Genomic DNA, 25,505 nt, shown 5'->3' with positions numbered 1-25,505 from the left:
TGTGTACTCATAAATTCTTAGACTAACTATTGTCTGATTTTAGAAGCTTCAAGATATTTGGTATTTCAGTTAAATACAGAATAAAGAGTGAAGCTTCCAATATAATGTAAAAAATGATAATAGTAAAAATAATAATAGCTAACATTTACTGAACACTTACCATGCGCAAGGCATATAATAAGAACCTACCAATAAATCAGGGTGCCAATGTACTGTCGTTCCATAGAAGAGGTCATAGATAGGCCAGGAAAATAAAGCTGTTCTTTCATCTCTAGAGGGCATCATTCCAGATTAGAATCTGCAGAATTTAGTAAGGAGGTGGCAGTGTTTTTCTCTAGTGTGACTAGGAGGTAAATATAAGCTGCTTGCTGGTACACTCACCCCTGTGTAACCATGGTAGGAATATAACCAGCTCTCCTGTGAGTCTCTTACTTCTGATGGCTTTCCAAATTATTAGGGCAACCTGCAGCAGGCCAATTTAGCAGGGGCTTTGGGGCTTTCTTTTAGGAGGAATTTATCCCAAGAGATCTAAGCCAGGGTAATTTCATGTGAACTCACTCTTGCCCCACCCCCCACCCTAACTTTTTAGATGCACACTTCATTATGAATGGAGTTTGAGGTTCTGCTCATCTGTAGCACTTCTATTTACTATCACAGTGGTTTCAAAAGTAATGTATAAAGAGTGTCTTAGTCCATTTGGTCTGCTATAACAGAAATAATATAAGCTGGATGGCTTATAAACAGAAATTTACTTCTCATAGTTCTAGAGGCTGGATGTCTAAGATCAGGGTGCTGGCATGGTTGGGTTCTAGTGAGGACTTACTTTCAGGTTGTGGCTGGCCATCTTCCCCCTGTAACTTCACATGGCAGAGAGAGTGCCAGGCAGCTCTCTGGGGCCTCTTTCATAAGTGTACTAATCCCATTCGTGAGGGCTCCACCCTTATGACCCAATCACTTTCCACACATCGGGGGGTAGGACTTCAACATATAAATTTTGGGGGGACACATTCAGCTCAGATAATAAAGATTTTTCAGTCTAATAATCCCTAAGGATATTGAGATGTGTATACATAGGAACCCTCATTCTCTGTTAGTGAAACATAAAATAGTGTAAGGATTTTGACTGGCAACTTGACAATATCTATCAATTTTCAAAATGTGCATATATCTTCTGCCTCAGTATTTCTATTTCTAGAAATTTACCTTACAGATACATTTCATATAAGTATACAAAGGTAATGTACAGGGATGCTTACTGTGTGTTCTGTTTCGCATTGTTTTGCTTTATTTTGTAATAGCAAAAACCTCGAAACAACCTAGATGTCCATTAATAATGATTAAACTATTATACTCTATCCAATCAATAGAATTATTTGTGGAAATTAGAGTAGGATATGTTTATGTGATGTTTCATAAAAATGTCTATTGCATATTAAGTATATTGATTTATGTCAATATCTATATTGAAAATATCTGAAACTTAAAAATGACTACTTTAAGAAGGTCAATGCTCATTTTTTACTTTATATAATTTTGTACTCTATGTTTTTACAGTATGGGCCTGTATTATTTTTTAATTCAACAACACATTTTAAAGCATGTAATGACTAGTAAGTCACAATTCTAGTTTGCAGCTACCAAGTGAGTGATCTCATATTACATAAATATCCTTTGGTCATAAGACCTGTGAGAACATACAAGATGAACAGGTATAATCAGTTAAGATGATAAAATTCTGTTAGATTTTATTTACTACCATGTGAATCATGGAGGGGGAAAAGGTACATGTATTTGAAATATGAGATTACTTTCTCAAACTCCTGGCCTCAGACAATCTGCCCGCCTCGGCCTCCCAAAGTGTTGGGATTACAGGCGTGAGCCACCACGCCCAGCGAGATTACTTTCTAATGTTTAACTTAAAAAAGAAAAAATATTACAATATGTTTAATCTCAAATCCATATCAAGATATAGGTGACTCACAGGGTTTTGCCTGAATACAGGAGCAACCCAGAGAAAGAGCAATTGTCTGTCATATAAGAGCCTGTGATTTCTGTCGCTGTGTGTAAGGACAGACAGACAGACAGATAGAATTAGATTTTAAATTAGAAAAAATACTTCAGGAGCAAAGAAAGTGCAAGAAAGACATTAGGCAAGTTTTAAGAAAATTGTTAGATAATTTTTATGAAGGAAATGTCTTACGTTCGGATTTGCCAAATAGGGCATTATTTTCTCCTGATAAGTTACTGATTTCCATGTTATCTGCTCTTGCTGTTCAGAAATTGAGCCCGTTTGTGTCCGCATTCACACGTTGCTTCTGGGAGCCAGGAGTCATCTGAGTTAATAGAAAAATCACTAACTCGTTTACATACGAGAGAGGTTCTGTATTCCTAGCAGCTTGCCTTATCTATGGAGGGAGAAGGTGCTAAATAGGATTTTGGTATACCCTCTTGGTTTAGTAACAGAAAAATGATGGGGTCTAATCTTTCTAATTACACCCTGTGGATATCTTATTTAGTGCCATTGTCAAATATTTTCACCTTTAACTTCACTCATCACATTTTTAAAAATTGCTTTTGTCAACTTGATGTTTACTGGGTCTTATTCCTCAGTTTCTTTCATACTAGCACCAGTAACTTACCTGTAGCTCACCTGGTGAACCTTACCAGAGTGAGTACATTTACCACCATGACTGGACAAATGACATGAAGAAAGCAGTCACGGAAGGGTCAAAGCCTCTCAAAGTCATGCTTATTTTCTACTAAATTCTTTTGCACGAATATGACATTGAATGGGGCCTCAGTAAATGGGAAATTCAACCTAAAATTGAACTGCATAGGCTGGAAGTTAGGTAAAATTTGATTCCATTTGAATAGTTCTAAGCAAGCAATTTGTTACCCTTTATCCTTTAGTGGAATTGATGAACAGGTGGTTTTCAGAAGATCACTTGGTAAATTTAGCTTCTGAAATTTGAGCAACTCAAGATCTGATTGGTTGCTCTTGCCACATGATAATTCGGAGCCCAGGCATCACGCTGGCTTTTGCCTGGGGTTCTCAGGAGGGGAGAGTTGGGAGAGGCTTTGCTGCTGAGGAAATTTATTTGGTAGATTGAAGGTAAGGCCAGTTTGTGACTTTTTCTGTAATACTCTTTCAGGAGATGCTCCACAACTTCCCTTGAAGTATTTTTCAAAGGTTTGGGCCATAACTGAGGAAATTAGTGGTAGAAATATGGCTAGGAGAGTTTAACCCCATTGCCCTACTAAGGCCCTACTAATATCTGCTATGTACCGTGTGTGATTAGAGTCAAGTCCTTTGCTAACCAATTTATTGCTTGACTGAATTGGCTCTCTTGTCTAACATTTTTTTGCCTTTGATATTTTTCTCTAAATATATTAGTGTGAAAAAGAAGATACGCTGCTCTACGTTCCTATATTTATCCTGTTCTACTGGGCTTCATTTGCCTGAGGAGTGGCAGTTTCGCTAGCTTAACAAAACCAGCCACTGCAGGGTATTGGTTTACATGGCAAACATCTTTGGATGAAGGGACAGCTGTTCCAACTCATCATCCACTTCATATCAAGAGTCTTACTCTCTGGCGTCAAACTGTAGAGGCCTTGAGAGATCCTTTCGCTGTTTTCTGCATTAGAAGCTTAGGCTAAGGACTGACAATCCTATATGTACCTCAATCAATGCTTTACAACTTTGTTATTTTTCAGGTTTGAACGAGAGCTACAGAAACGAAAGAAAAAGTCTGTATAAGCCAATGGTATTCGGGAAGAAAATAACCCCATTGCCTTGAGGTTTCTTTTTTTCTTTTAAAATTTATTGACAGATGTATTTTTATGGGTTCCAATTTGAAGCCTAAGATATATTGCAAACAGTGGATCAGGGCAGTATGGAAAACTAAGTCCGCCCTCTTAGAATTTTGGTGCTGGGGGAAAAATTTCAGCTTCTTCTGAAACCCAAGCTGACCATTTTTGCTGGAAAATGTCTTTTCTCTAAGTGTTTGGAAGTTTAAATTCTCTGTTCCCTGAGTCCAAACTCTCTCACTTCCTTACCTCAATTTCGTTTTATAATTTTAACTAAACTGATTATGTAGAAGTAGCAATTCCCAACACTGAAGGAATAAAGAGAAAGAAATTTGAAGCTTCTGCTGTTTATACTTGTATTTTAAATGTCTTCTCTCCTTTAGCCTGCAACAATATATGAATTTGTACAATAGTTTAGCTTCAAATTCTATTTTTATAATGTCATAAGATAATTTCTGTGCTGGGAATAGACTCTAATATGTTTTCATTTGTATGGAATATGAAAAGTTTGTAGGTGCCACTACTACTCTGGAAAAATGGCAGATGACGAAGACTATGAGGAGGTGGTGGAGGTAAGATTTAAAAAAAAAACACTGACAGCAAACTATTTTATGTAGTGACAATCAAAGCTGTGTAGGTGAATTAATCATTTGAAAAATACATTGTCTATTATAACTTCACAAAGAGTCATCATTTAAAGCATAAGAAAGGAATATTTTATGTTCAGTTTCACTATAATTATGTGGGATTTAGAATTGACAGGAAATATCACTGTTTCCCACTTTTGCTTTTCTTTAAGCTCTCAAAAAACCAAGTTGGAGTAAAGGCAGGTTTTAATTCGTCTTCTAAAACTGCTTTCTTCCCCACTTCCCAACCCCGATGTTCAAAGGGACACAGATGAAGAGAAAGTTCTGAAAATGGAACTCTGTCTCTTAGGATCTGTATAGCAATAGAAGAAAAGATCTACTCCTTATTCTTTGCTTCAACTAGCTAATCATCTATAGGGTAACATGGGTTAGATATTCAGAATAATCATATGTATGAAATTATATGCAGATGTGAGACTTTATACATAATACATACACATGTGCACAGACACACACATACAAGCAAATATAAATAAAGGCATGAAGGTCACAGCGATTGTTGGAGCCACACCTTCCTACCAACTTCATTATATTTACCCAAGTGAACAAGACTAGCTTTTGCTTTTGAATTTTGAGTAAGAACAAAGACTATAGTGGGTATCTTGAAAATTTTCCTTCCAATTATTAGTAGACATCTAACACATTTTACAAAGCTGTTAATCATTTATTTTATATTTATTTTACATCCTTTTGTTTTTATCATCTTACGGTTTTTCCTCACCGGCTCTTGCCTTTAGCTTCACATTCTAGAAATAAAATCTAAAGGCTTGGAACTGTAATGCACATAAATACAGTGCCATGAATCTGAATATGCTTAATAATTACCAATTAATGATGATGATCTAAACACATGAAAATCTCCAAATGCCTAAGGCACTTGGAGGCAGTTTTGAAAATCTGTGCTTTTTAATAAGACTGAAATTAACTGTAAGAGCTACCCAGAACCAAATTTTAGCTGGCAGTGCCAAAATTTCTCTTTGGAAAATTATTTTAGTGATCAGTCTATATTTAGATGAAGAAAATTTTATTTATTCTACAAATAAAATAGCTTTTATTACTGAAGGGAAAAAATAGAATGAATCTCGTACAATGTAACACTCAGCCTCTCTGGCTTAAATGCTGATACCACATCTTTAATGCTGATATTATCACTAGTGTGCATTTTACTTATGTACCTAAGGGTCAGAAATATCACTGTCAAACACTAATACAATTATAAATTAAATTGTCTTCCCTATGATAATAATGCCAGTAACAGTTTTTACTCTCCAACTTAAATATCCCTTGTCTTTCTTAAAATAATTGTGTACCTTTGCCACTGGAAATTGTCCTTAGTGCTAGACTTGATTGATTCAACTAGATGTCATAAAAAAGGAGGTGGCTATTTTTAGACATCCCATCCCTACCATTTTGTTCCCATTACAGCATCTGGGTCTGACCAGCAGGTGATAAACGAATAGACTGCCTGCCAGAAAGTATTGAACTGAGATCTCTTTGACCTCAAAAAAGATCATGAGCATAAGAGGGTGGTGCATTCGAAAAAATGGCCAGGGAAGATTTTAGAAAACAGAGAGGAACTAGCTTTAAAAATATGCAGAAAACAGAGAAGAACTGGCTTTAAAAATATATCTCCTTGGGATCTTGGACATCTGAAATAAAGTTTTACTGTTCTCTCTACTCTAACTTAAACTTGGAAAGAAAGAGAGAGAAGCAAGGATGCACTATCTAATTAGTGGCACAGCTCTAAAAAAAGAGTGAGATTTGGCATACAAGTTAATGCCAACCATTTAAATAATGTTGCCTCTTTTATAAGCGTATTTCTAAGATGGATTTACCAATGGTGAGAGCCCAGCAAAGGTAAAATTGAATGGTTTCCAAGGAGCTGCTTTTAAACTTGGATGCTGAGAAAATCCAAAATAGTTGTGAATCTTCCATTTTATTTTAATATTTCTTCTGAAGCCACTGATGTTTTGTGTGACCGGAGGAATGACTCTATGTGGCGTCAGCATCAAACAATATTTTCTAGTGTCCAAATGATATTTCTCATGTGCTGAAAAGTCACAACTGTAAAAAAGCAAATCTCTGTCCTGTCAGTGCTTGTGATTTTTGTTGCTATGTGTAACGGCATACAGGCAGAATTAGATTTTAAATTAAAACAATAGCTCAAGAGTAAAGAAAGCACAAGAATGAGGAACATTAGGCAAGTTTTAGACAATTGTTAAGGCAGGTGAAATAGCACAGGTGGCCTACTGACAATGGTTAAGTAATTTGATGACACTTCACTGAAAAGAACGCAGGCCATTGAGGGAAATTTTGCATCTTAATGTTTTCCCTTCCCTTGAGTGCTGTATGTTTTGGTGTTAAAGATAAGAAAAAGGAAGCATAAAGTGTTTTACATCCATTTTTTTTTTTTTTTTTTTTTTTACTAAGAAATGAGCCAAGTGTTTCATCTTTATCCCTTTCCTCATGTGCGTGGCCTAAACGAGCCTCTCCTGTTCACCCTACAGAGCAGGGTGAGGCTAAGGACAGGATTCCTCTCTCCTTACACATCTGAAACCAAGTGTCAACCAGTTCCTTTCTGCATCTATTTATTGCTGGTGATGTCAGAAGTAGAACAAAAGTAGACTTGGTTTCAGATCCAGGCTGCAGATCCATCATGAGGCCATGATGACCTCAGAGCCACTATGGCAAATTGCAGCCTACCTTTCCCACACTTTGTGATGAAGAATCTTCTCATTTTCCCCTTCATTACTTGGCATTTACCAGTTTTCATATTAGCACCACTCTGTTTAGGACAATCACACTATTGAAAGGGACTCACCCATCACTCCAGAAGAAACTTATTACTTACTAATCAGGAGGGTATAGGAATAATTGAGATGTGGATATACTTTGGGATCTTATTATTTCCATGATGCAATCCATTTAAAAACGTATTCACACTCGAGTTTCTGTTTTAGTTTATTGTTAGTTTGCAAACAGTGAGTTTTATCACAGTTCCTCTCTGCCCAACCCACACACTCAGGATCTTCTTATGGTATTCTCTTCTCAGCAAATTCTATCTTGGGGACCATAAGAAAAAAATTTCCATGTCCCAGTAAAGTAAAATAGCTTCTCTTGATTAAAAAACAGCCTCATACATTTTTCTCAGCCCTCTGCATCTCTTTGTCCATTTGGATGGCATTCACTTTAGCTTTCCTGAAGTATTACAAAGTGAAGATGGGTTCCAAAATATGAACAGGCTCCCTCACCTACCCCTTTCCCACAGACATTCCAAATCAACCGAGCTAGTGCAGTCACCTAAGTGGTTCAGCTGAGGCAGAGGAGAGGTGGTTTCTGCTTTGGTTCTCTTGCCAATGCCTTTGTGCTCTATTTACAGTACTACACAGAAGAAGTGGTTTACGAAGAGGTGCCGGGAGAGGTAAGGCCCAGCCCACAGCTGCATAAACTGCATTCTCATTAAAGCAGGAAGAGCTTTCTCCTTTCTTAGACTCCCAGGGCCACAAAGATGGCAAAAGGGATTATCTGACAGAGGATCACTCACCTACCTGTGCCCAGAAGCTGGTGTGAAAGCACAAACATTACCTGTTTGATGGATTATTTCACCTTTTTTTCCTATTCAAAAAACCCAAGATGGCAGGGGGTGGTTCCCCCTATTTCTTCTGTGTGATATTTTTGTGTAGATGAAACTAATTAGAATAATGTCAGTGGCTATCACCATTCTCCAACAGCAGCAGGAGGGATGGTGACAACAAGCCAAGGAGCCTTGGCTTTGTGATTGGCATAGGGACAAGCAGTTTTACTGTGTGGAGTTATAACTTGTAGGACACCATCTCTGCCACCAGGGATGGTGCCTCCAGGGCTTCCTCCCTGATGATGCATTGAAATGCTACTCAGATTTTAGCACATTAGCAATTCTAAATAACCTATTACCATAAATATTCCACGTTCAAGCTCTTTTTTTTTCAAGGTGAAATACCTCTCTCATGCTTTATTTTCTGCATGCAGCTGTTTCTCTTTGAGCATGACAAACAGTGATATGGATGGTTAATCCTGAAGCTTGTTCAGAGAACCTGTGACTGCATAAAAACTAGTATCTGTAGATGCTGTAATTTGGTTAGTCTCTCACAGTCAACCATGCCTAGGTAATCATGGGCAGAAAACAACCTATTAGCAATGATGTGACAACACTAGAGGGGGTTTTTATAAATGTACAATTTCCTTACTAGGTTCTCTTTTCATAATTGATGCTAGAATTCTTTGGTACAGATGATATTAGCTGTGAAGGGAAGGATACTGTGAAATGGATTGAAGAGTTGGCTGCTTATCTTTTTTCTTACACGCATTATTTTTAACCTTGGATTAGACCCAAACTTTGGGTCTTAGTGTCTTCCACTACAGCCTGCTGTAAGAAATAGTAATTTCTCACCTACTACGTAGATAGGACTGTTGTGAGGATAATTACCCCATTATGTTGTCATCATTATTCTTGTCCACCTAAGCATTTATTAGTGTAAATGGCACTCCGGTTCACATTAATTAACTGACTAAGCCAAGGGAATGAAAATCTCTTATAATATTGATGCGATTCATTTTTTTAAAGTTCATTATTCTTTGTCTCCTACTACAGTGGAGAATGCCTAAATCCCTGCAGAACAAACGACCAATTTTCCCTTAGTCATTTACAAGTTAATATTAAAGTCAAGAATTTGAGCTTTGTTTGATTATCTTAACCTTTTTTCCCCGAACTCAAGTTTGCTTTTACTTTACCCAGGCAACTTAAGATTTTCAACTGTTTTAAAAAAATAGTTTATTGCCAATTTCCCCCCCACTACTTTGAAGTGTTCGAGTGTCTTTCTGCAAATGCAAACTTAAGGCAATGTTGCAAAGTAATAAGGAGTAAACTTTTTATTCCACGCAATCCCAACAATCAGCATTCAGATTTGTGTACATAATGTGCCTTCATACGGCTACAGTGTGCCATTTCCTGCTTTGGCTTACTTTAGATATGGAGAATTAATACCAGGAATGTATATCTGACTTGAAGTTAGACTAATATATACTAAGATCACAGTAGCACAGTTTTTACTTTCACAACAATGTTGAACTGCATATCAAATTTTCAGACAATAACAAAAATTTATGAGACTACGACAACAAGGACATCTGACTATGAGCAATCAGAAACTTCCAAACCAGCTCTGGCACAGCCAGCACTGGCACAGCCAGCATCAGCAAAGCCGGTGGAGAGGAGGAAGGTCATCCGGAAGAAAGTGGATCCTTCAAAGTTCATGACCCCCTACATTGCACACAGTCAGAAAATGCAGGATCTTTTTAGCCCAGTAAGTTTCAAACAACTTCTGCTAACCTGGCTTGATTATTAAGAAATTACTGATCTCAACCCACTCTGTTTTGGATGCTGGCTGGATTTGTTTCTCAAACCTGTATGAAACAAAAACCTATTTTGCAAATTATAGGCTCTTGTGACTGTTGAATTTTCCTTTTATGTAATTCATTTATACCATTGCAGCATAAGAAAGCATTCTTATTGAAATCATTCCTGCAAAATAAGCATAAGGCCAATCATAAAGCATTTATTGGTATTTAATCACTATTAGCCAATCTAGAATAATGAAATCATAAATTTAATTTAGGCCAGTTCACAGAAGCTACTTAACATATTTAAACAATGTCAGCAGAATAGCTTCTTCGTAGACTAACTAACAGCATATAAAAAGGTATGTAAAGAGGTGTATAGTGAAGAAGAACATTTATTTTAAAAATCCAAGATCAGACTAAGAACTCATTTGAAATTGAGGATCTGAATGTTTGGCTATACCTTAAAACAGTGGTTATTAACCATGGCTGCACACTGGAACCCCCTGGGAATTTTAAAACTAATGATGCTCAGGCCATTCTAGTTTAATTTGTTCAGAGTTGGGACTGTGCAGAAAGATTTTTTTTTTTTTTTTTTTTAAGAAACAGAATCTTTCTCTGTAGCCCAGGCTGGATCAAGCAATAGCTTGATCACAGCTCACTTCAGCCCCAGACCCCTGGGCTGAAGCAATCCTCCTACCTCAGTCTCCCTAGTAGCTAGGACTACAGGAGCATGCCACCATGACTGGCTAATTAAAAAAAAATTGTAGGATCTCCTAATTATTTTTTCATAGAGGTAGGGTCTTGCTATGTTGCCCAGGATAGTCGTAAACTCCTGGCTGCAGGTGATCCTCCCACCTTGGCCCCACAAAACATTAGAATTATAGGCATAAGCCACCATGCCCAGCCCTGTACAAAAGGATTTTAAAAAGCTGCCCAGATGATTCTAATGTGTACCCAGGTTGAGAATCACTGCTCTCAATGGTCCCTGGTCCTTAGATTCCCATGCACAGTTCTGTAAGATACACTGACTGATTCAGACAGATTGAGACACATTTCAATGGGTCTAATTTGTTGATTGTCCATGGTGGGCTGAGGTCTCACTGGGTGGCTTGATTGCATGTCCTCTGGAGGCTTAAAAAAATGAAATGTAGCTTAAGAGAACATTGGATTATATAAGACTAAAGTTTATGTCAAAAGCATCCTATTGAGGTTGAGCAATACATACTCACTTTTCATTAAATGATAGCAGCTCACTGTTTGGTAAAATTCTAGTTCAGAGCCTTAAATAATCTAAGACAGGTTTCCAGAAACAAGATTTTCTTAACTTCTTTAGTGCTGCAGTATTCAGCAAGGATAGAATTTTTTGTCAATATATTGCCATACATTCTTAGTAATTCAGATCCCATGAACCTAGAATTTCTGATGTTCTGAACAGAATGCCAGCAAAGGTCTGTAATAGTTTTTAAGTGGTTAGTAACCAAATCAATAGTATAATTTAGATTGTTCACTACTCCACTTAAGAGTACTCCCAAAACATTTATAATGATAAATTATGCACATTATCATTAAAGCAAGAATTCATTGTGTATTCAGCAGAAATAATAAAATCACATTCCTAAATTTACAGAATATAATTCAGACCTGCCATTAATTCAGCTGGTGTCTCAGCTATCTGAACTACTGAAGTTTAGCTGCAACTTCTGAATTGAATATTTTTGCATTGTATTAGCACTCAAATCTTTTCAGAATTAACTCAATTTCTATATTTATTTTCTAAAATAATTAAGGTTTAGGCTTTTTATGTATGCATTCAGACAAAAAAAAAAGATTGAAAGAATCATTTTAGGGTATTTCCAAGACAATAGTCTATAATAAATTTGCATTGTCTCCAAGATCCAACCATGTTTAGGAGAAGCAATTATCAAATCTATTTTAGTTTTTGCTGAGAGTTGGGGTAGGGGACAAAAAGAAAGCTATTACAATTGATAATTGCTATAACTTGAAGGATTTTTTTTTATCAAATGGGGTGAGTATGTTGCCTGAAATTTTCACTGCTGTCTTGTTAGGCTAATATCTGATATTCTTTTCAGAATAAATACAAGGAGAAGTTTGAGAAAACAAAAGGACAGCCATACGCCAGCACAACAGATACTCCAGAACTTCGCAGAATCAAAAAAGTACAAGATCAACTCTGTGAGGTGGGCTGCATTGCTGAAATAAAGGAGAGGGACATTTCAAAATACACCTACTGCTGGGAATTGTGGGCTCTAAATATATGCTGTGAGAATGAGCAGTTGAATTACTATGAGCTAGTTCACAAATCTAGAAAAGCATGAACCATAGATCATGTTGCTGTAAATGTGAACCCAAAGAAACTTCTAAAAGCTTGGCTTAGCAACTTAGCTTAAGAGGAGACTATGAGATGGAAGCTCCAACTCACTGTGGTTCTCCACACTGTAGCACAGTAAGGCCAAGAAGCAGCAGGCTGGAGATCCAGCCAGGAAAGCAGACAAGCAGTAAATGCAGGTGCTTCTTTGAAGATCACATTTTTCCAGCTAAAATGCAGAAACTATGCTTTGTGATGCAGACCTAGAGTCATTGGGGTAATGCTCTGTGGTTATAAGAAATTCCTTAATATACTCACATGTACATGCCTGTCATGAACTCTAACTGTGCATTATTTGGGCAGGTTAAGTATCGAATGGATGGTGATGTTGCTAAGACTATATGTCACGTAGATGAAAAAGCAAAGGATATTGAACATGCAAAGAAAGTGTCGCAGCAAGTCAGTAAGGTAAGGCAATGATATGGATGGCTGGGGTACTCAGTAGCATGTGCATCACCTCTGCATTGTCTTATAGGAGAAAATTGGACAGGCCTGATCCTGCCCACCAGCCTCATGGGCAGTGTGAGTTCAATACCTGTATTCATCAAGGAGGCTGCACAGATGACTGAGTGGCCTGTAGAACCTATGGGTGGATGGAAGAGTCCATGCCCTGCCCAAAGAGGCAGCTGTGACTCGGCTCCAGGCTGTTGCTGCATGAAGTCCCAGTGTCACCAAAGAAGCTGAGGAGCTAAATTTTTAATTGAAAGGAATTAGAATTTTCAATCAAAAGCTGACTATTGTAGGAAAAGTATTATAGGATGTTGGCATGGTCAATGTTTTCCTAATAACCCATTGGCAGCCTTTGAGCAAGCATGCCTTCATGAGTCTCCCTTTGTTGTTTAAATCCTCATGCCTTTGGGTGAGACCTCAAGCCACAGATCCTCTGCTCCTTCTGTCTAGGTTTTATACAAGCAGAACTGGGAAGACACCAAGGATAAGTACCTGCTTCCTCCTGATGCCCCTGAACTTGTCCAGGCCGTTAAGAACACCGCCATGTTCAGCAAGGTAAGGGCCTGCTCCATTGCCACTTCTATCTTCCTATGTCATCCCATCATATACTTCATGTAATACTTGGTGAACTCTTGATCATCCGGAATACAATTCCCCAATCTTTTTATGAGTAGCCTTGAGACATGTGAGACTGCAGGGATAGGGCTTGGCAAAAAGGAACTGAGAGGAAAGCTCCTAGGCAGAGTGGGGAGAGGGTCCTTTGGGAACCTGAGCAACCTGGGGGCAGAGGGGAGTGTCTGTGGAGAATAAAGGTGCTCTGGAGAACCAGCTGAGAGAGCCACAAAGTAATATCTCAAAATTGTCTGTAGACCCTTTGGTATACTTTGGATGTCCCTGGCTATTACTCTAATTAGAGGTTTATTTTGTGCCCCTTCTTGCAAGTGTCCTATATTGCCCTGAACTATGTGAAGTGCTTCCTGGCTCCTTACATTGTGTTAGCACTTGTAAGTGCTATTAATAAACAATGACAAATAATGACAAAAAAAAAAAAAAAACAGAGAAGGCAGGTTGAGTCACAGAGAAAAGATGAAACAAAATCAGACACATCTGCCCCTCTGAAAATAAGAAAAAGCAGGGCATGCTATCAGTAAAAATGACTTGGGTTGGATGGAAAGTGGGAAGTTATCTGTGAATTTCATTTACCTTTGCTCTCACCTGGCCCTTGGTTCTTTAGGTTATTAATGGATGAATTCAAAACTATGTATTTTGTGTAAACATGACCCTACTTCCTCCTAACTTTTCACTCTTTTTTGATTTAGAAACTGTACACTGAAGACTGGGAAGCAGACAAAAGTTTGTTTTACCCCTACAATGATAGCCCGGAACTGAGGAGAGTTGCCCAGGCCCAGAAAGCTCTCAGTGATGTAAGTGAAATGCAAGTGGCACCACTTAGGTGTGCAGAGTCAGGGGAACTTGAATTACATATTCTGGCCAGATGGTCACTGCAACTCTTCTGTATAAGAGACTAAATGTTGTATTTCAGAGGAGTATGTCTAGAATTGTTATAATTTATGATGTCTCATTTAAATTAGATATAATTTACACTTTATATTAAATATAATCTTGTCCAGTTCCCTCTTCTTATAGGTGGCAAACCTGAATCTGGGGTCACATTAGTTAGTGGCAGAGCTCAGGCTTGTGAGCCCAAGACTAGTATTCTTCCCATTAGAGCATGAGTCCTTCTTTCCCCTTGGCTCTGGTTGAAGTTGTTCTGTGACAACAGAATGACAATTTTTAAAAACCTATTGTAATCATAGCCACCTTCCCAAATCTATTAAGTAAACAATGTTATGGAAGGGTTGTGCCTTACTATTCTAATCATCAAGTCCAAATTGTGGTGTGTCTCACTTTTTCTGTGTGTGGGACCTGACTAGTGTACTTGTTAAAATATATTTGTGGCTGGATGTGGTGACTCACCCCTGTAATCCCAGCAGTTTGGGAGGCCAAGACGGGAGGATTGCTTGAAGCCAGGAGTCTGAGATCAGCCTGGGCAGCAAAGCAAGACCTCATCTCTACAAAATATATTTTTAAAAAATTAGCCAAGTGTGGGGGTGCATGCCTGTAGTCTCAGCTACTCAGGAGGCTGAGGTAGGAGGATCACTTGAACCCAGGAGGTCGAGGCTGCAGTGAGCTATGATCAAGCCACTGCACTCCAGCCTGGGCAACAGCGAGACCTCCATCTTAAAAACAAACAAACAAACAATGACCACACCAACAACAACTAAACAAACCAAAAACACATTTGTATAGTTATCCCACAAAAAGCTCTTGCTATCAGAAGATACTTCAGTTAGTGAAAAATCAGTGATCCCACTTGCCGGAATTTTGGTATCCTAGACCTTGAAAACCGTATGTTAGAGGAACTTAAAAGGCTTAACAGAGTCCTTAGGCTTGAAACCAGCAGCAACAGCAGCAGAGAGACCCACTTGGGCCTAACACTCTCCCTTATTTTGAGGTACTTTCTTACATGACCATTGGATTTGCGGGAGGCCATATTGAAAATCCAGACTGCTACTCCAGTCTTCAGCAGAGCGCTGTATTATAAAGTGACAAGTTATTTGACATTCAATTGTCAGTTAGATCCCTGGAACCTCTTATACTCAATTTGGACTTAGTAAGCCAGTTCAGACTGATTGGGATTTACTTCTAATGGAATCTATGGTCTGATCTTGCCATGAACCAAAATTATACACACTAATTTGATGGTGTCTCCAACTTTTGAGGTCTAATTCTTAACACCACCCTCTTCATATCACCTGCAAGTTTAGTGGACATCTTTTTCTATTTCACTTTCTATGTAATTGGTTAAAATATAACACAGATACAGTCGTAGCCTTCCACAGGTAAGTTAGGAAATAGAGAAGGTGTAACAAAATTTTGAAGTCATCTAGCACATGATACCAATTTTATTGTGTGAGTACTTCTTGCTTCTCTTTCAAGATTAGCTTTTTGATTCTGTATCTCACAGATTCACAATATTGTTACATGGCTGTTACCAAGTGATCAATAGTTATTTATTGGAAGTCTATTATGCATGCACACCTGGCAGGATAGAAAAGTACTACAAGCAGTTTTCATCCTTTCCTCTTAGAATTTATAATCAGGCTGATAAAATAAAAGTATGATATATCAAACAACAAGAAAAAAGTTAAAAATGAAACAAAACCCAACAGTCTAATACTTGCTACAAGACAGAACACGTGTGAGTAATCAGAGAAGGCCATGTGGAGGTGGTGGTCCCGAGGGCATGGGTGGTGATGAAGAAAGGCATTTTGAGTAGAGGGAGCACTTGAACAAAGGGACACAGGTAAAATGAGGTCTGAGTTTTGAGGGACAAGGAAAATGAATGATGGGAGTGCCTCATTTGGAGGGCACTTGTGAGAATGCCGGCAGCAGGACCTTGAAAGGCAGACAAAATTGCTTCGACATGGAACGGTAATAAATAAGAGGCATCATAAGATTTTGGAGCGGAAAACAGCATGATAAAAATAGAATCTGGAGTAATTTTGATGAGCAATATGATAGATTGAGATTAGGAAATACAGGAAAAACTGGGTAATTTGGAGAAATCTATTTTAGTAATAATTAGGGCAAAGGAGAGGAAGAAAGGAATCTGAGGGTAATAAGTATTAATAGGCATGAATGGCATTGGATATTGGAGCCAAAGGAGAGAAAGAAGCCCTAGAGGAGCTTCTGACTGTAGACTGGTGGTCTGGGTGAGTAGGGGCACAGCTGGTAAAGATGCGTTAATGGAAAGAGTAATGGAGTTGAGATGATTGAAGGAAACTTCAGATCAAGGCATCCTATGGATAAATTAGAAAGTTCCATTGCTCAGGTGTGAGAACAGGGCAAGAAATTAATATTTGAGAGTCATCAGAACAAAGTGATAGCCAAAGACATGAACATCTATGAGGGAAGCAGAAGAGTGCATGGCCAAGGGCAGAGTTTTGGAGGACACCCACACTTAGGACTGAACAGGAGCCAGCAAAAGGATGAGGGAACAAACAGTGAAGTTGAAAAGGAACCAGGAAATGCCATGTCATGTAAGCCTGGGAGAGGTTTCCAAGAAGACAGTTAATCTCCTATCTCCCTTCATCTATCAAATGGAGAGATGAAGGATTACCTTCATACCATTCTAATGCTATGGACTTTGAACAATGAAAGTTGGCCACATGTTTTGAGCAATTACAGTAGAAGATGTAATGAAAGAGAACATACAATAATGAAGTAAAGTCTTCCCTGCTATTCCTCAAAAAGATGTGACAGTTAAGGCATAGCTTTTATTTTAACTGCAGACCAAGTGTGCACTCAGTATCAGATTATTGACATGCCTATTAATACTGTTGTCAGTACTATGAACTTCTACAATTATTGGGCACAGAGCCCTAAGCAAGCTGTTGTTTGCAGAATGCACCATGGGTAGGCACATAGATTTCTGGCTAAGGGCTTGGGCTTAGAAGCTGTTGCTATCTCTCCTGTACCATCTTCCTGTGTCCTTCTTAATCTACTTATCATGTTTTCCTTATTAACTGAGTAGAGACAAACTACTTTGCACACACTAAGAGTCTTAAAGCTGATGCAGAATACTGAACTTTTTTTTTTTACTTTTTTAAAAATCAGATTATTCTCCATAACAACAGAATTCTAACTAAACAGAATTCTGAAGAAGGTTCCTGAGAAATTAGGACTTCTAGATCTGATTTGTCTGAAACTTCTTGGCAGGATGTCATACTTAATAAACATTTATCCTATTCAAATGTTGCTTTTACCCTAAGGACTTAACCAGCCATGAAAAATCCTGTTGTCCTATGCCTAAAATAAAGTCTTCAGTTTGTATTTTTTTTTTTTTTTTTGAGACAGGGTCTCACTCTCTCACCCAGGCTGGAGTGCAGTGATACAGTCTTGGCTTATTGGCTTATTGCAACCTCCACCTCCCAGGCTCAAGTGATCCTCTCACTTCAGCCTCCCAAGTAGCTGGGACTACAGGTGCACACCACCACACCCGGCTAATTTTTGTATTTTTGGTAGAGACAGGGTTTCACCGTATTGCCCTGGCTGGTCTTGAACCTTTGAGCAATTCATCCGCCTTTGCCTCCCAAAGTGCTGGGATTACAGGCGTGAGTCACTGTGCCTTGCTTAACTTATTTAAAAGAAATTAAGCCAGGCTTGTTTGTGGAATTTGTGTAAATACATTTCAAAATCTGTCTTTTGTATCCCAATTGATTTGATGTCCATGAAAGCTTTTGTTATAGGCACTAGGTAGATATTATTGGGATAAGATACAGTTAGACTTGGTTAAAGTATAAAGATGATTGGGACCTTGGGATTATTCAACTGCTTTACTTGATAAATAAGAATACTGCCATGAGGAAGGGAAAATAATCGTAGAAACTTCACAGTTGTGTCACGGAAGATTAGAAAGATAATTCTCCTCTTGAGACATTCCCCCATGGCCCCAGTGTGTAAGACACACATTGAGATGTCAGTCATTGACTCTTGCTCTAGCTAGGTACTATGCAGGCCACAAGGGTTCCCAAGGATAGGACATCTTCTTTGCCATCCCAGAGCTCACAGTCAAGAGGAAAGAGACATGTAGACAAAAAATTACAGTGTCATCTGACGACCCCTCTAAAGGAGGTAATGGCCAAGTTGAGTGAGATCCCAGGAGAAGGTCATCGCGTCTGGCTCAGGAGTCAGGGAAGGCTTGAGAGGGGAGTCATGGTGTCCTGAGCCATGGAGAGGAAACAGCGGTTTGCAGACAGATGGGGAGAGGGAACAGCATGTACGAGGCCCTGAAGCATCTGAGGGCTTCATGTATCTGGGGATCTATGAATAGTTCTGCATTGTTGGAAGCAGGGGCCAAGTCTGGTGGAATAAAAAAACCAGAGGAATCAGAAATGAAGAGAGAAAGGAGGGCAAGAGAGAAGGATATGCATTATTTGTGGGCACCATACTTATTTTAAGGTGATAGAAGTCTTTTATAGGCTGAAGGGAAGGAGCTAATGAAGAAGGAGAGTTTGGGGTTGTGAGAAAGAGGAGGGATGACTGAGAGAGCTGGGCGCAAAAGGATATGCTGGAAAGGGCAGCACCCTGGGTGCAGGAGTCATTCCCTCTGAAGGATGTTTCTCCTCTGAGCCAGGGAAGGGGTGGGAGAGGCAGGGATGAATATGGAGAAGATAAGTGTGTAGCGTTTCTTTACTCTATGAAAGAGGAAGCTGAGAGTAAGGTGGGGTTGATTGTGGGCTTAAGGACAGTGTTGGGGTTTTAGACTGGCCCCTGAGAGTAGGGACTAACCAGAGACTCATAATGGGCTGTGAAAGTTTCCTTGAAGACAAAATGGCATTAGTATACCATAGGGTCATAGAGTATTGGGCACAGAGCCCCAAGCAAGCTGTTGTTCACAGAACATACCACTGGGCAGGCATGTAGATTTCAAGCTAAGTGCTGGGGTTCAGAGTCTCCCTGCCCTGTACCTTCTTCCTGTGTCCTTCTTAACCCTACTCATCATGTTAGCATTGCCTAATCCATGGAGTTGCAGGTTTTCTTCTGTGGCATTCAGCATCCTAGGCATAAGAACAGAGGAAGTTGGCCAGGCGCGGTGGCTCACGCCTGTAATCCCAGCACTTTGGGAGGCCAAGGCAGGCAGACCATGAAGTCAGGAGATCAAGCCCAGCCTGGCTAGCATGGTGAAACCCCGTCTCTACTAAAAATACAAAAAATTAGCCGGGCATGGTGGCGGGTGCCTGTAGTCCCAGCTGCTCGGGAGGCTGAGGCACGAGAATGGCGTGAACCCGGGAGGCGGAGCTTGCAGTGAGCCGAGATCGCGCTACTGCATTCCAGCCTGGGCAACATAGCGAGACTCCGTGTCAAAAAAAAAAAAAAAAAAAAAAAAAGAACAGAGGAGGTATATGGTCAAGTCGATCCAAGGCTGGGGGTTTATTGAATGTGATAAAAAGACAAGGGGTTGGGAGTTGAAGATGCTGGTTAAGAGAATAATTGCAGTTGCAAACCATGGCATGGAAATGAATGGAAGAAAGCAGATCTAGGGCCATGAGTCCTGAGGAGGAGGCAAGAAAATTCAGCAAAATAGAAATCACTAGCAGTACTGAGAGCAATGGTATGTAACATCTAGAAGGACAAATTATAACATGTTACACTAAAATTTAAGACTTCAAATAAAGATGAAAGCATAATCGTTTTTAAAATACATCCCTGTCTTTTATTTCATCAGGTTGCCTACAAAAAAGGTCTCGCTGAACAGCAAGCTCAATTCACGCCTCTGGCCGATCCTCCAGATATAGAATTTGCCAAGAAAGTAACCAATCAAGTGAGCAAGGTAAGTAAATAGAGCTGGGACACTGCCTCCCTTGAAGACTCTGCTTAATAATTTCAACCATCAGAGAGGGTTACTAAAGGTGAGACTGAAGATAAAACACAAACACTAGGAGTATTTTTACATATGATCCCCAAAGACTCTACAGCAAAAGCAATACATCCATAAACGTCAAGAACTGTGTTAATAAATGTTTAGCCAGCTTGATGACTCAGTAATTGATAAATGTGAAAATCACCTTTTGAAAACAGAAGCCATGTCCTAATGTCACTTGACATTTTTACTTATGACAGTAATACTACAGAGTCACCAAATAACCACACACTTCCGTGAAGAGCTGGTTTAAATTCACGGTGAAGACCTTGGATAGTTCTATCTTATCCGTCACACTTGGAAAAATAACAATGTGTCTCAGACATAGCTTAGTTAACAGCAGTGGGCAGTGGACCTCATAACTTTTAAGGCCCTAACAAACAGCTTAGTCTACCTATATTTAGGCAGTAAACTAGCTCTGAGGAATGTGGCTCTGATGAGGAATGCAGAGAGACAGATGCTTAGCTGATGAATAGACCCATGCTAAATTCCTATTTTAAATTGGTCCAAATCAGACCACTTTCTCCTGGGATACTGCTGCTTTTAAATACTTTATCTTGCCCTCTGTGGAGAAGAGTGTCAGTTTGTTCTGCTTGAATTTTGATGAAACCTCAGGATTTTTATCTTAAGCATTTTCTGGGTAAAGTATCTAGTAGAGAAGAATGATGAAATGATATGGATAATGATGTCTATTCAGTGATGTTTGTTAGTGTTTTATATTGTAGATTACCTAACTGTGTAACTATGAGCTGTTTGGATAAAGGATCTAGTAAGTATAGTAAAATTTCACCAATAGGAATACTATCAATCTGAAATTTTGCCCAAGGCTAAGCAGAAATTAACTTTAGAACTGTACATAAATACATGATCCATTGAAAGTTTTGATATTGGCCAGGCGCAGTGGCTCACACCTGTAATCCCAGCACTTTGGGAGGCCAAGGTGGGTTGATCACCTGTCAGGAATTCGAGACCAGCCTGGCCAACATGGTGAAACTCCATCTCTACTAACAATACAAAAAATTAGCCAGGCGTGGTGGCGGGCGCCTGTAATCTCAGCTACTTGGGAGGCTGAGGCAGGAGAATCACTTGATCCCGGGAAGCAGAGGTTGCAGTGAGCCGAGATTGTGCCATTACACTCCAGTCTGGGCAACAAGTGTGAAACTGTCTCAAAAAGAGAAAAAAAGAAAAAAAAAAGAAAGAAAGTGTTGATATTGTAAATAAGACAGGGGAGAAGGACAATTTATCTTTTTGGAAGAAAAATAAAAAGGTGTTTTCAAGTGGTCATTTAGAAAGAAAAAGGAATCTATTTTTAAATGTTTATTTAAAGTCTATTTTAAAAGATACTTTACTAAGGAAACATTCTTTTGCCTTATTTAAGTATGCAGTGGGGATTCTTAAAAGTGATTTTTGAAAATCACTTTCAAACTCGTCTATAATCATTCTCTCCACCAATTTAGACTTGCCAGTTGGTTTAGTGCTACACTCTCCAGTACAGTAGACACTAGCCAAATGTGACTAGGAAGCACCTGAATTTGATCAGTATAAACTGAGTATATAAGTCAGCTTGGGCTTCTACAACAAAATACCATACATTGGGTGGCTTAAACAATGGACGTTTATTTTCTCACAGTTCTGGAGGCTGGGAGTCTAAGATCATGGATTCAGTTCCTGGTGAGAGACCCCTTCCTGGCTTGTAGATAGCTGCCTTCTCATTGTGTTCTCACACATTGGAGACAGAGAGCCAGCTCTGATCTCTTCCTCTTCTTCCTCTTGTTATAAGGATGATAATCTCATTATGGGGTTCCCACCCTCATGACCTCACCTAAACTTAATTGCTTCCCAAATCCCCTTGCCTTCAAGTACCATCACATGCTTGTGAGTTAGGTCTTCAACATATGAATTTGGGGGGTGGGGATATAGACATTCATCCCATAACACTTAGTGTCCAATATGTGAGAAATAGACACTGGATCTGAATATTTAATTATGAAGAAAAGAATGTTTCAAATTAATATTTTTATGTTGATTACATGTTGGAATGTTAATTTTCAGATCTACTGGGTTCAGTAAACTGTATTATTAAAGTTATTTCCCGCATGTTTCTTTCTACATTTAAAAATGTGGCTACAAGAATGACTTGCATTATATATGCATTGGATGGCACCACTCTAGGTGGGCAAGGTGACAATGTTGGGTACTTTGAAAGCATTGCCAGAACTGGCTTTGCCCTGTGGAGTAATAATATGAGCTAAGGGGAGGTGGCTGTGGAAAAAGGTCACTGGATTTGGCCATGGTGACATTATTTATTCCCAGTCTTAACCCAGATTTCTGAGTTCTTAATGACTATTGTGCATCCAAAATAATAGTTGTGTTAGGGAGAAATGCTTGTGATTGGTAGAAGTCCACCCAACAACAAACCATCCAACAAGGGAGGCACAGGGCTGCCAAGAGTGACTTACCTCTGGTACTATCTTCCCTCCTCACTCTCAAGATGCATTGGCCCATGTTGCAGCAGGATCATATCTTCTTTCTCCCTAAAATAGGATAAAAATCTCCTTTATCTATCCTAGAACTTAAAGTATAAAAAAATAAATTTTTAAAAAAACCTCCTTTATCTAGTCACTCACATGCATTTAAACTCAATATCCCCTTGTTGAATCATGTCTCCCAGATCCATCTGTTGGGGCCAAGGGGTCCTCCTTGGCCCACTGAAGGTTGGCTGAAAAATCAGGTTGCAAAAGGCAGATTAATTGGAGAAAAGGCATACAAATTTATTTAACATGCACACACGGGAGCCTTCAGAATGAAGCTCCAGCTCCCCAGGGGGTGCAGAAGCTTATATACCATCTTGAGGTTACAGAAAGACTATGAACTTGGATCCTGGCAAAACAGGTTATGGGGAGTGGGGAGAAGAGGAATTCTGTTTAGGAGCAAGAAATGATTACTAGGGAGAATTCAATGGGTTTGAAGAACATACAATAGTCTGGGGTGAAGTCTGTTGGGCCCACAAAGCGAACAATGGTTTATGACAGTAGTCTGTCCAGGTTTCTCACAGACTTTAGTCTTCCCTCCTGCAATATAGGTTCAGTTGAAAACTCAGGGAAGGGGTCAGAGGGAATTGTTTTCTTCTTTGGTAGGTCCGGACCTTAGACAGATAAGGAAACTTGAGCCTGTGCTTTGGGAGAGTTAGAGGATTGAGAGACAGGATGGGGGTGGGAGGTTAGCGGGGAAACAATTTTTCTTCTTAGTGGGTCTGTCTGGTCTTTATGTAGAAAGAAGTCTCTTTTAGCTTCCATTAATCTCTAAGGGCCTTTAATTCAAAATACTCATTATACTAGGGAGCCATATTTTGGGGTGGAGTTCTCTGTGCATCCTCACACCCTTTTCTTACAGCTCCCAGTTCAGATGGTAATGATTGCATATCTGCAGTGATTACACTAATGTTACCTTCCATTTGCCAGCCTTCCTTACTACACCTGTCAGAATCAATTCTCTCACCTTTGTCTTTGGCCAAAGCCATTAGCTACATACTTCCTTCTGTCTCAGCTGTATTTTGTAGCTCTAACATAGATGAACAGTCAGAGTTGGTCATAGAAACAGGCCTTCCAGGTGGGGAAGCTATGCACACCATGACCAGCTGAAAGTGGGGCCCTGAATGCGACACTGGAAAGTCCCTTTAGTTTCTCTGTACCTGCCTCTCTGCTCCCTTCCAGATCCACAAAAGAAAAAATATGAGATTTCAGGTTGGAATTTCCCACTGATACCAACTGGAGCCTAAATTTTTTTTAAAAAAATAATCTTTCAGTAACATATTGTTACACAGCATGAAGATACCAGGCCCGGGTCCTCTAAAACCATGGAAATTCTTCTATCACATAGAATTGGGAAGATTTCCATTGATTTCACCAGAAGAGATTTGATTGAGTCAAGCAGGCAGTGTTAGGCCCACTGTGGACAATAAAAATACCAGCCGGGTTCTTTATACCTTTTCTGCAGGGATAACTTTTCTATGAATGGAACCATCAGGAGTCCCAGTGCCTAGCTACTCACAGAAAAAGAGAAGGGTAATTAACTGGCTTCGTATTCCTTTCCATTTGGTAACCACATAAAAATTACAGATTCAGATGTTGAAAGTAGATAATGAAGCTATATGTTTAAGCAAGACAAAGGGTACCCAGTTTGTGGCCCCATGGAAGTCCCCTCAGCTGACCTCTGAGGAGGAGGGAAACAATCTTACTGTATCTATGGACACATGGTCACCCTCTTACCCAGAGAAGGTGTCCCAGAGCTTGGAATTGGCCTGACATACATTCCTCTGTTAAACAAACCAAAAAAATTCTAGAGAAGTGAAACTGACTCTTTCTTCCAAGTTTCCATCGTTCAACTGCAAATACAACAGAGTTTGGAGAGAAAGGTTTCCCCTAACCTTTCTCTCCAACTCTGTTGTGTTTGGATTTTGGGAAGGTTGAATGTTGGACCCTGACGTGAGTAACCCATCTCCATGTATTGTACAAAAGCTCTGGCCTCACTCTCAGACTTGCAGAGTGGGACCCCTTTGCTGGTAGAGAGGGTCCCACATGGACACATACCTCTCTCTTCCTCTCACTCCTTCACCTATGGACCCTTGTCCTTTCAAATTCTCTCCTACTCACAAATGAGACAGAAGGCCATAACTTCCTCAGTAGCCAGCAAGCTCCAGCCTCCTCCTGTGTCATGAAAATCTTCCCAGACTTAGCAGTGCTCGGGAGTGGATTGTGAGAGCTCAATCTCCACCCTGACCCATTTCAGCTGCTGGATAGGAGGAAATAACATGTCGTGGTCTGTGAAGATTAAGAAGGAAGGAAGGACTTTGGATGAGGGGGTTGAGTGATCTTACACTCTTGTTTTGCATCTTGTTTTAATATCTTCTTGAAAACCAGACATCTATCTCTTACTGTGAGAATTAATCTGCTGCTCAATTATCCTTAACAAATCTACATATGCAATGCCTATTTCTTGATAAATGCCCAACATTTAGACCTCATTAAGAATATCTGCTACCTTCTCAACTTTAAATTATATTTCAAAGTTCTCTGGATCTCAGTTTTGGGGATCAGGCCCAATTGCCCCTTCCCAATCCTAAGGTTTTTCTCCTTTGACAACAAGCAAGAGGTAGGGCCATGTCTCTCCAAAAAATGATGCATTAGGAGATCCTAACCTGAGGTATGTGTACATCAAGAACCTCTGAAGTTATAACTGTTTGTGAGCATTTTATAGCTTTCTCAATTTCTTGAAGAGGTCTGTCTCCAAAAAAAAGATGAGAAACATTTCTATAAGTAGTCTTAGCAAATCCAGAAATCAATTTTATTGA

At 39.4% G+C, this 25,505-nt stretch overlaps 1 protein-coding gene across 21 annotated transcripts in view; it reads left to right on the top strand.

Moving 5' to 3' along the window:
- The first annotated feature begins 3,022 nt into the window (after positions 1-3,022).
- The window catches only part of NEB (nebulin), a 244,262-nt gene continuing 221,779 nt past the window's right edge, over positions 3,023-25,505 (top strand). For 19 of the 21 annotated variants that reach the window (XM_063791165.1, XM_063791175.1, XM_063791173.1 and 16 more), the window contains exons 1-9: positions 3,709-3,798; positions 4,315-4,379; positions 7,834-7,875; positions 9,581-9,796; positions 11,924-12,031; positions 12,523-12,627; positions 13,120-13,224; positions 13,989-14,093; positions 19,961-20,065. In XM_063791165.1, coding sequence (XP_063647235.1) covers positions 4,344-4,379; positions 7,834-7,875; positions 9,581-9,796; positions 11,924-12,031; positions 12,523-12,627; positions 13,120-13,224; positions 13,989-14,093; positions 19,961-20,065 — 822 coding nt within the window. In that variant the 5' untranslated portion in view covers positions 3,709-3,798; positions 4,315-4,343. Of the gene's footprint in view, positions 3,113-3,708; positions 3,799-4,314; positions 4,380-7,833; positions 7,876-9,580; positions 9,797-11,923; positions 12,032-12,522; positions 12,628-13,119; positions 13,225-13,988; positions 14,094-19,960; positions 20,066-25,505 lie in introns of those variants that run through there. The other 2 variants (XM_054679823.2, XM_054679822.2) reach the window with 1 other exon arrangement.

This window comes from Pan troglodytes, chromosome 13, assembly GCF_028858775.2.
Source record: "Pan troglodytes isolate AG18354 chromosome 13, NHGRI_mPanTro3-v2.0_pri, whole genome shotgun sequence".
NCBI classification, from domain to species: Eukaryota; Metazoa; Chordata; class Mammalia; order Primates; family Hominidae; genus Pan; species Pan troglodytes.
Note: the sequence above shows the minus strand (reverse complement) of the source record. Positions and strands in the feature narration are given on the sequence as shown.